Consider the following 12,072-nt stretch of genomic DNA (forward strand, 5'->3'; position numbering starts at 1 on the left):
GAGAGAGAGAGAGAGAGAGAGAGACAGACTAACTCCATGGAAGACGAGATGAAGGGACCGAAACTAGCTCTTTCTTTAAATTCCCTGTTTCTATCCATGTCACTTCTATCACAGCTGTGGGCTCCAATTCTAGCATTTTCCATACACAGGCCTCCTCTCAAACTTTGCACTTCATGCCTCATGCCTCTCCTTGGCAATTCAGACACCATAACATCTGGGTAGGGCCCTCTTTCCTGAGGACTGAGTCCCAGCTCTCAAACCTCCCTCCTCTAAGCTCCATGGCTACCACCACCAGTAAGGGGCTTCCTGTCCTCAGAACAATCTCAGTTCCTCTTTTGAGTTTGTGCATCATGACAGGCCACATTTTTCTCATTGTCTTCCCCACCCAGTCTTGAGAGTAGTACTTTTTCAGATCACAAACATCTGTTTATCCAATTTCCTATATCAAATCTATTAACATAGTTGATACCATTTCTTTTTTTCTAACTGAATAGTGACCAACACAAAAGAAAATTCAAAAAATAAACTGTAAAACATTGTTAAAAATATAGCATTAAAAATATATTTTTGCACTGTTTTGAATGGAAATTATTAGAGCCTTAAAAGGGACAGCTGTCAGTAAATATGCATATACAATTTGACTAAGCAATTTTAATTCTAGGTAACCGGACATACGTGCAGTCTCTCATGGAGAAAAAGGATTTATTTCATCATTGTTAGGATACCATATGTTAAATATGCATATGCTTAGTCAAATATTTAATTAAATTATATTCTCTCACATACATAAATTTGAACTGTGTACTGCAGTAAAAAAAAATTTATAAGTAAAAATTACATTTAAAAGTGAACTGTTGAATGATGTTTATGATATAACATCAAATATGTTAAAATTTACACAACAAATATTTTATATATGTGTATAAACTCTGAAGATAGTCACCAATCTTCAAACAGATGTTAAAACTTGGGAAGGGATAGGAACTGGGAATTTATCTCTTGTGATCAAGGGGAATTGATTTATTGAAATTGATTACATTTTTAAAATATCAGTATGTATTTATTTGTAGAGTTCTTGTGCAATTATAAAAACACTGTCAAGTATTCATTCACCATCATGTCTTCAAGGTCACGTTCATAACAGTTGCTCTGCAAAGTGCTTTTTTCTTCTCCTTCAAATGTCTCTCTCTTGCCTCTTGTTCCTGACTTCTAGCTGGTTCTTTTGTTCCATGAATATTTATTATCATCATCACTGTTAAGAATTTTTATTTGTTATTACTATTATAAAGTGATAGTATTTGTTATTATTTCTGATTATTCATTGTGAGATCAACACAGTTAATTATGATGATAATAATTATCACAGCTATGACTAGTGTGCCCCTGATGCTTTATATAATTTACTCAATAAATTCTCACAATAGCTCAATGAGATTTTTCAAAGTTGAAAAACTATACTTCATCTTCTTATGAAGATGAAGACAATTGCACAAATTATGCAGCAAGTTGACAGAAAGACTAAGGACAGGACCCAGTCAGCAAGTTTATAGTTCATCTGGAAAGACAAGCCAATTGCCTGACTGCATGCAATATTTTGAGATCCATTTTCCTTAAAACTTGCATGGCTTCAGTATATTCTTTGGCCATCAAAATACATGTATTGGGCTGGGGATATAGCTCAGTTGGTAGAGTGCCTGCCTTCCATGCACAAGATTCTGGGTTCAATCCCTAGCACCACAAAAAAGAAAGAAAGAAATACATGTGTAGTCATTAAATTCTGTTTTGCTCAGTAATGTACTTGTGCAGGTTAATATTATCTTTTAATATGGGAACTCTATAAAAACATAGGTTTGAAGTAAGGAGATCCAGAAGGTCAACGGTATATTTAATTAGTTAAGAGCCATCAAAGTATTCACTGGAATCTGTTTGAAGTGAAACAGAAACCTCCCCTTCACAGTTCTCTCATCTTTCAGGGACAAGACAGAACAGGAACATACCACTAATTCTAGCACAGGGTAATTAGTGCTTTAAAATCAGCTGTGGCCATCTCTAGACATCTTTAGTGCTATGAGTTAACTCTGCCAAGGAATTAGGGTTTAAGAAAGATGTAGTAATTAGCTAGGTTTTTCGTAAGGGGTGATTAGGAAATTTCCAGGCGGATATGGAGAAAGACTGTTCTTTTTTAACATGGTGTAAGAGGTGGAAAGTCATGTTGTAATCCTTATGCAAGCTATGATGAATATATTTTCTTATAATCAAGAGACCTATTGCAAAAAGTGAATTTGTGAAACCAAGACAAAAAGAGACATTCAATAGGACATGTACTCAAAATATGATTGTGCTCAAAACTCTTCAGATTTTCAGGCTCCACCCACTTTCTAGTGTCAGATGGCAGGTGTGTGTATGGCGGGTGTCATTCACCAGGAATCTAGGGTCTTCACAACAGGTTGGAGGAAGGAATCACATTTTGACTCCTTTTTCTCTCTCCATAGCTGCCTGTGGCTCAAATATGCTACATCCTCTTTAAGTCTGAAGACCCTTTCTGTTTGTAACAAAGACTATGACAATAGAATTATCCCCGTATTGGGGTTAATTTCTGGCTCAAAAGTTCTCTTTTCAGCTATGGAGAAAATTTTCCCCCAGAAAAGAACTTTCCTAAATCTGAAGCTGATCCTTGGTCTCTGGCCCTACCACACGTGGCCACCAGGGGCCGCTGTTCCTAGAGAGGGCGTAATCTCAGTAACCATATCCTGCTGTTTGCTCTAAACTAAGTGGTTGCTCTAATATTCAAAAAAAAAAAAAAAAAAAAAACTAAAGGGCGACTACTTTTATATAGGTTTTTGCAAAACCTAGACGTATTATTCAACTTGTACTTTCTATATGTGTATATATGGGAAACTTCAAGCCAGAAAGCACGACAGAAAAGGAAGCAGCTGTGTAAGACTGCCTGCACAGGTGAAGAGTGAAGGATGAGGATGGCCAGTTTCTACCTTGGAGAAGGAAACCACTGCGATGTGGAAGTAAGAGAACAGATCCAGGAAAGCAGGAGATGCCCGGAGCGTGCTGGGTTTCAGAATTAGTAAAATATGTCTTTCCCATTCAACCCCAAGATTCCTCAAAATACCTAATTCTGATTCAAGCCCCTGTGCTGACTGAATATGTCAGACATACTTTTAATATGATGTAAAACTATTTTTTTAGTCTTGAAGATTCTTACCGGAATTCAAGTGAAAATACACACACACACACACACACACACACACACACGCACACACATTTGGCCATCCAGCTATGGAGAAAGAGATGGTACAGTTTTTACACTATTTGACAGAAAAAAAAAAGAAATGTAATATTCTCATGTAGATTTACATTGAGAAAATAAATACCCATATTTATTAGCAGCTAATTCTGAAGAAGGAACTGTCCTAAATGGTTTTAAATGCACTCATATTTTGTATTCCATTTACCATTTGAGAAAACTGAAGCTCAAGGAAGTTGAGTTACCTCTGAGAAAAGAAGTTCCATGCAGAATACCACAGTCACATATGATTTTTAATGTAGGATTTCTGTGATTACTTTAAATTTGTTTTCTTATTTTCAGAATTATTCTTCCTTATTGTTGAAGGGCTTGTATTTTTGGTGGAGACATTTGTATTTTCTGCTGGTTTTATTTTACTTTTTTGTTCTTTACCTTAAATTTTCCAGAAGAAAAAAAATCTCTGATCCAGTTCCACTTTCCATCTGATGAAAGAAGTTTCTTGATTTAGTTTTAAATTGATGTTGACCATTATAGGACAATTCTAAAGTTAACCAGAAAAGATCAGAGAATATAAAGGAAAATTTCATACATTATTAGCCTTACCCCAAAAAATGTACTATATTATAAAACAGCAACAAAATAAACATGGTGACAGTGAGGAAAAGCAAGTGGCCCAATAGTAATAAAGAAATTAATCCCAGAAATTGTTGGATTATATGTAGTAGTTAAGTTTAGAATTAAGGGCATTTTAAATGGTAATAAGGAAGAGAAATTTTAATAAATGGTAAAAAGGTAATTCCTGTAATCTAGACAAAATATCAATTTAGATTCTCATAGATAGATAGATGAAAAATATAATTGAATGTAAAAGTAACTTTGAAAAATTTAAAATATAAAAAGGAACTGATAATTTGTAAGTTCAACAGATAATGAGAATGAGGATTTGTTCTATATGCTCAATATTCTGGCACTAGGGGAAAATATAAATAAAATGAACAGTTGTTAGCAAACATAAAATTGATAGAGTGCATCACAGAAATATTGCTACCATCTGCATAAAAGGTTTATATTCACTTTTTAAGAAATAAGGAAGTATAAAAGCATAATCTATAAGAATAACACAAAACTACAGTTAATGTCATTAACATAAAACCCAAATAAAGAGAATTAAAAATTGAAAACAATAAAATGCCAAGTATTCTAACCCAATAGTATCTAAGAACTATTGAACAACTATTGGACATTTTACTCTGTTAATCACATTAATAGATATTTTAACCTATTTTATAAAAGAAATAAAATGCTGATAGTATATGCTTGTACAACATTTATTCCTTGCAATCTATCCTTTAAGAAAAGTTTGTAAAAAGGTTACAAAATTATATCAATAATACTACACACATTTTTTCCCTACGAGCTACCCTATTTCCCTTTCCTTTCATAGATAAACTTCTCAAAAGAAATTTCTATCCATTTGGTCATTAATATCTTTCCTCTTGTTTACCTTAGTGTATTCAACCCTGAATTCTGCTGAATTAAATCTGTCAAACTAGTCTTTGCTTTTTCTGAATATAAGACATCATATCTTAAAAACAGCTCTTCATAAAGCACCTCTTATCATGACTTTCTCCTGGCTGCTCTCCTTTTAGGCTACCATTCTGTTTCAGTGGGCTTTGAAAATTTTTCATTCACTTTCCTATATTTCAAAATGAAAGTCCCCAAGATTCAGGTTTTGATCTTCTCCTCAATCTCTACTTATTTTCTATGAGACTTCATTCATTCCCCCAGATCCATAAATTAATGTCTCCATACAAAGCACTCTCTAAATTTCCCAACTATATGTTCAATTATCAAGACCGAGTCTCTGCATCCTTCAGTTTCTGATGACAGAAGACCTTTTCTTAGGTCTACAAAGTTAGCATATAATGAAATTAAAATTAATTGAGTAATATGTTTATGTCTCCTTCAAAAAAAGAAGAAAAGCTCGAGGAAGAGGAAAATTCCAGAAGGGCTGAAATTGTTTTCTTTTACCCCAAAGACAGTCACTAATCAAGTGTTACTTGCACGAAATAAATGAACAAACTAAATTTCCTTTCTTCACTTTAGGTTGTAAAATCAGCCCTGTTATTCAGTTATCAAGAATAGACAAATGCAAAAAGACATGAACGTAATACTTCAAATAATAAAGAGAAAAATTTAAAACTATAAAGATGATGCTTTTATGTAATTAATACAATATAAAGGTAAACATGATATCATACATGCAAAAACACTGAAATATAATAAATGCATAAATATAAACATGATATCATACATGCGAAAACACTGAAATATAATAAATGCATTAGAATCAAGAACTAAGTACATGAATAAATTAATAATGTTATCTACGCTGGTCTGATGATGTTAAGGACTGTATGCTTTAACACAGAGTTAATACCACCAAATGTTGTGATAAATTTTATTCAATTAATTTAATGATAAAGTCAGAAAAAACAGTATTTTGAAATGACTAAATGTGGGAGTATGAAGTGTATCTGTCCCTAATAATCCTTAAGATCTGATTCCTCAGCTATTAAGTCTTATGGACTGTCTTTGGGGAAGACATGTGGATTTCTTCTTCCTTTTCCTGATGGAGATTGATTCACAGCTAGTAAGGAATCATTATGGTTCAAGAGAATCCTTCCACCCTCAACTCCTGCACAAGCAGATCTCCAGGACTTCCCAATATGGAATTCTCCAGGCCAGTCATTTCAAGCAACCTCTTGGGCTGAACTGGTTGACGATCTGCAGGAGCATCTTGTGGTGGTCTAAGTCTTCTGGACCTTGCTGACATCTACCAGAAACAAAAGGGGAAAAATGGAAATTGAGTAAATGTTCATCAACAGGAGACTGGTTAAATAATTTATGGCACAGTCAGTCAGTAGACAACAACACAACAGTTTAAAAATACAAAAAAAAAAAAGCTCTGTGTATACTAATTCTGGAAGATCTTGCAACAAAGAAAGTAAGGTGCAGAAGAGTATGTATATGGTATACTATTGTTTCCATAAAAATGAGGAAGTATAATAAAAATATGTAACTGTATTCTTGACCTTTACATGGATTTCTATACATGTAAAGAAACTTCAGAAGGATTGAAAGGCGTAATAAATTCAAACTTTAGAAATGTTGCAAAAACACTGTGTCCAAGTATACATTCATTCCTATGTCAGAACTTAAATTTGCTCATAATTGAAGAAATGCAAGTTAATAAAATATCCACAAAGAGAAAAACAACAGATGTAAAATGCACACTCAAATATTGTCAGTGATGATATTTTGGAAATACTGACTGAATATTCTATCAAATGCTATAGAAAAAAGTTAAATTTAGAGTCCCAATTCTAGAAACATTACAGATTCTATAAAACAACCAAGGACAAGTAAGCATAAAGGAAGGAACAAACAATAGGCGGAGTAAATTACAGTACACAGTAGTTGGAAAATTGTACAGCCATTGAAAAGTGGTGAAAGGAAAACAAAAGCATTAGAAATTATTTAAGATGGCAGGGCTTTGCACTGCAAGCCAAAAATCTAGAATGTATTTACATACTATGACTGCAATTTAGTTGAAAGATAAATACTGTTTTTTAAGTGAATTAAAAAATTTAGAAAATATGAACCAAAATTATAATTAAAGTGAGTGTGAATTAAATTGCGTGGGACAAAAATTATGAAGTGTTTTATGGAGAAATAAATGTAAGCATCCTCTTGCAACTTCCTCCCCTTCCGCCAGATTTCTTCTCAATTTGTACAAAAGCTGCCCTTTATTGTTATTTAAAGGCAGAAGCCAAGAAGTGTAAATCTTAAAGAAAAAGCATGCACTTGGCAAGAGAGAAGGGCTCAGACACCTAGAAAACTAGCAAACGCGCAGCCTAAAGTACACGCAGTCACTCAGAGGCCCAGGCACTCTCACAGGCTGGAGCGCTCAGACGCTGGCTGTCCGCCCACCCAGCAAGACTTCCTCCCCCCAGCCCCGCCCCGCCCTCCCCGCCTCCCGCGCACTCCCCTTCCCCCACTCTCGCCCACCAGCAAGGCCTGGCAGCCGCGCAGGCGCAGTAGCAGTGCAGCCGCTCCTAGCCCGGGGGATCCTGGGACTAGGCCTTTCCGGAAGGACCGGCTTGGTGTACGGGATTAGGCCCCTGTTCCAGACCCAGGTCCAGGCCCGTGTTCCAGGCCCTTGCTTGAAGATACGCTGGTGGCCGCGGTGACGCTCCAGTGACAACGGAAGGCGCAGCGGGCCGCTCGCTGAGGTGCCGGGCCTCGCCACTGACGAGCCTCGGAGACGCAGTACGTGGCAGCGCCTCCCCCTTGGCTCGGAGCGCAACTGTTGAAGGCGCGGCGGCTCAGGCCGGACGAGGTGAACCGGGTCATTTAACTGGCTTCAGGTGATGAATCATCAACCTAACCATCAGATTTGAGGTCCACAGCTCTTTGTGGTCCTGCTTCAGGACAGTTTTCTGTGGATGAGTGACTGGTGTGTCCGGAGAGGTGCCGCAGTGACTGCTTGCCCTTGATAAGGAAAGCGAGCTTGCCTGCTCTTTGGACATACTCGTTTCCTGTAAAACGTTCAGGTTCTAACTTCTTTGTCTGACATACATCTCCGTGCACGAGCAAGGCTTTCACATGAAAGTGTCTCTTGGTAACGGAGAAATGGGCGTCTCTGCCCACTTGCAGCCTTGCAAGGCTGGAACCACACGATTTTTTACCAGCAATACTCATAGTTCGGTGGTATTGCAAGGCTTTGATCAGCTTAGAATAGAAGGATTGCTTTGTGATGTGACTCTGGTACCTGGTGATGGAGATGAAATCTTCCCTGTCCACAGAGCTATGATGGCGTCTGCTAGTGATTATTTCAAGGCAATGTTCACTGGTGGGATGAAAGAACAAGATTTAATGTGCATTAAGCTTCATGGAGTGAACAAGGTTGGTCTGAAAAAAATCATTGATTTTATTTATACTGCAAAACTTTCTCTTAATATGGACAATCTTCAGGACACACTTGAAGCTGCCAGCTTTTTACAAATTTTACCTGTTTTGGACTTCTGTAAAGTCTTTCTTATATCAGGAGTTTCTTTAGATAACTGTGTTGAAGTTGGACGAATTGCTAACACCTACAATCTTATAGAAGTGGATAAATATGTTAATAATTTCATCCTGAAGAACTTTCCTGCTTTATTGAATACAGGGGAATTTCTAAAACTCCCTTTTGAACGGCTTGCCTTTGTACTTTCCAGTAATAGTCTTAAGCACTGTACTGAACTTGAACTCTTCAAGGCTGCCTGCCGCTGGCTGAGGTTGGAAGATCCTCGAATGGATTATGCTGCAAAATTAATGAAGAATATTCGATTTCCACTAATGTCACCACAGGACCTCATCAACTATGTGCAGACAGTAGATTTCATGAGAACAGACAATACCTGCGTGAATTTGCTTTTGGAAGCCAGCAATTACCAAATGATGCCATATATGCAGCCAGTGATGCAGTCAGACAGAACTGCCATTCGGTCTGACTCCACCCACTTGGTTACATTAGGAGGAGTTTTGAGGCAGCAGCTGGTTGTCAGTAAAGAATTACGAATGTATGATGAAAGGGCACAGGAGTGGAGATCTTTAGCTCCCATGGATGCTCCTCGTTACCAGCATGGCATTGCTGTCATTGGAAACTTCCTTTATGTAGTTGGTGGTCAGAGTAATTATGATACGAAAGGAAAAACTGCTGTTGATACAGTTTTCAGATTTGATCCTCGGTATAATAAATGGATGCAGGTGGCATCATTAAATGAAAAGCGTACATTCTTCCACTTGAGTGCCCTCAAAGGACATTTGTATGCAGTTGGTGGGCGCAGTGCAGCTGGTGAGTTGGCCACAGTAGAATGTTACAATCCACGAATGAATGAATGGAGCTATGTTGCAAAAATGAGTGAACCACACTATGGCCATGCTGGAACAGTGTATGGAGGCTTAATGTATATTTCAGGAGGAATTACCCATGACACCTTTCAAAATGAGCTCATGTGTTTCGACCCAGATACAGATAAATGGACACAGAAGGCTCCAATGACTACAGTCAGAGGTCTGCATTGCATGTGTACAGTTGGAGACAAGCTCTATGTCATTGGTGGCAACCATTTCCGAGGAACAAGTGATTACGATGATGTTCTAAGCTGTGAATACTATTCACCAACCCTTGACCAGTGGACACCAATTGCTGCTATGTTAAGAGGTCAAAGTGATGTTGGAGTTGCTGTTTTTGAAAATAAAATCTATGTTGTTGGTGGATATTCTTGGAATAATCGCTGTATGGTAGAAATTGTCCAGAAATATGACCCAGAAAAGGATGAGTGGCATAAAGTTTTTGATCTTCCAGAGTCACTTGGTGGCATTCGAGCTTGTACCCTCACAGTTTTTCCACCTGAAGAAAACCCTGGGTCACCTTCTAGAGAATCGCCTCTTTCAGCACCATCAGATCATTCTTAGATCCAAGGTGTAATACCTTTGCAGGGCATCATGGATGATGACATACTTCCCTTTAATTGTATCTTATAATGATTGGTACAGTTATTTGGCAAAAAAGGTAACTTATGTTATTTGTCTTGTTTGGCTTAGTATGTTTGTCAAATGGTTAGCAAGTGCATTCTGAAAATGTATTCAGCATATCCAGCTGTTTTAACACCCGAAAAAAAAGAACATAGAAAAAATGTTAAATTAGATGTATTTTTGTGGTGTTACATTAGTTAAATTGTAGGTCACTGTAGTAAATGTATAATTATATCCATTGTACTTCAAAGTTGAAAGTTTTCATCTGACTGAAAAACATCAGAGGGAAGCCACTTACTCTAAATTAATACACAAAAGGTTGTCAAGTGTTGTTAGCTTCCTCTTTGCATGGTTTTTGGCATATCAGTCAACTGTTCAGGTTGGGTGGTTGTATTCCGAATATAGTTTCTTAGGCAGACAGAAGAAGTAATAAGTAAAAAGATTTACCAGAAGAAGTAGCACTAAGTCAGGATTTGGAATCTATAGAAAAAGAAAAGGAGATTAAACACAAACATGCACACACACATTCATGCATATTTGTATAAATACACACATAGAATTTTGCATATGTAGAAAAAAATTAACACTTAAACTATAGTAAAATTGTTCTTAATATTTTTTTTATTTCACACAGTAGCAGTTTTTATTTAAATGGGAATTTGTTACCACAGAATGTTGTAGTCATATATAGCAGTTAGCTAAGGGCTACAACATATTAAATTGGCAACCAGATTTGTCATTAAACTTAACTGTTACTTCAGATGAAACTTACATTTTCTGCTTGTATATATATATTTTTTTCCTGTAGAGTTGCTTTTATACTGATTATTTAGTAAAAAATGTTTTCAGATTTTGTTTGGTCAGTTGAACTCTGCTTTCTTCTATCTTTTCAGTAAAATTTATGACACAAAAAAAGCAAAGATGGAAGGATTCTGTGCAGCTATAGGATTTTAAATTCAGTCTCCCAACTTAGTCATTCTGACAGGATTATTTTGTAATTTGGGTTGATTGTCCTGGTGCTGCTCTGGCCCATGTTGCATGTTGAGCTGTGTGATCTGCCTCAAGGCTGTGGTCTGAGCAAGCAGGAGATACAGTCTCTTCTGCGTCAAATCAGAAAAATGTCCTTTCAGCCATGTCTCAAGGACAGGACCAACTTCAGATTCCCTAAGAAGCCATCTATAGAAAGTCTAATGTAAAAACACTATTGCCTTGCAAGAGGCAGACCTAAACTAGATCTTTAAATCAAAGAGTATACCAACTAGTTGAGATTACATAGGGAAATTTTAATAGGACTTTACCAACAAGTGGAATTATAAGAGTCCTCTGAAATCAGTGATTCTGAAGTGCTTTCCTGGAATAATTGTCTACTTAAAGAAAAAAAAATTATATAGTGAGACCTAAATATCTGTATCTATATAGTCCTATAGCTGGGAGTTATCAGGGTATAAACAAGAACAATTTTCTCTTTATTGACAATTCCATAATAAAACTCAGGAAACAAAGCAAAAGGAATTGGCTTCCAGGGATCTGAACATTACTTACTGCCCATATGAGTTGATCCATTTTAATGTTTTTTATGATTTCTGCATTAGCAGAAATTTTCATATTTTCTATGTTTTTTTAATGACTTAGTTTTTTTATTACTAAAATAGCACATTTCAGTACATTTAGAAAATAGAAAAAGTAGAAATTGCTGTAACTTTGTGTATTGAATAAGCAAGAAATGGCATCCCAATCATTTCTTTGATTATTAATGAGAATGAATATCTGTGTATTTTGGGTAGCTATGTTTCCTCTTTGGTCAAATGTTCATGTCCTTTTTGTGATATCTATTGGAGTTGCTTTGTTTTTCATACCAAGTTACAGGATCTCTTTATATAATAAATAGAATTTAACTGGCATTTGCTTGCATTAATTTTTTTCAATCTATTATGGTTTAAAGCAACTTAGGTCCATTCAGTTAATATTTGAGATCAGACTTGTCCAACTTTTTTGCTCTTTGACCTTTTGGGGATTACTACGATTTATTTTTAATGCAGTATTGATGTATTACCTTTTCAGTGCTAATTCTGACATGCCAAGGTGATATTGTCTTGCTCACTTTTTAGTCTGTGTAAACTTTTTATTTTATTGGAAAAATATTTTCAGTTTCTATTATATTTGATCCTGCTGCTTTGAAATTAAGTATTGCTTAACCAGGTAAGTTAACCGCTCCAAATACGTCACCTCCC

General features: G+C 36.2%; 1 protein-coding gene across 1 annotated transcript; it reads left to right on the forward strand.

Annotated features, from left to right (window-relative positions):
• The first annotated feature begins 7,342 nt into the window (after window positions 1–7,342).
• Window positions 7,343–11,742, forward strand: Klhl9 (kelch like family member 9). The gene has a single exon (XM_076845936.2). The coding sequence runs from the start codon at window positions 7,928–7,930 to the stop codon at window positions 9,779–9,781; it is 1,854 nt and encodes a 617-aa protein (XP_076702051.1). The 5' UTR covers window positions 7,343–7,927; the 3' UTR covers window positions 9,782–11,742.
• Window positions 11,743–12,072: the final 330 nt, after the last annotated feature.

Source organism: Callospermophilus lateralis, chromosome 2, assembly GCF_048772815.1.
Source record: "Callospermophilus lateralis isolate mCalLat2 chromosome 2, mCalLat2.hap1, whole genome shotgun sequence".
Lineage (NCBI taxonomy): Eukaryota > Metazoa > Chordata > Mammalia > Rodentia > Sciuridae > Callospermophilus > Callospermophilus lateralis.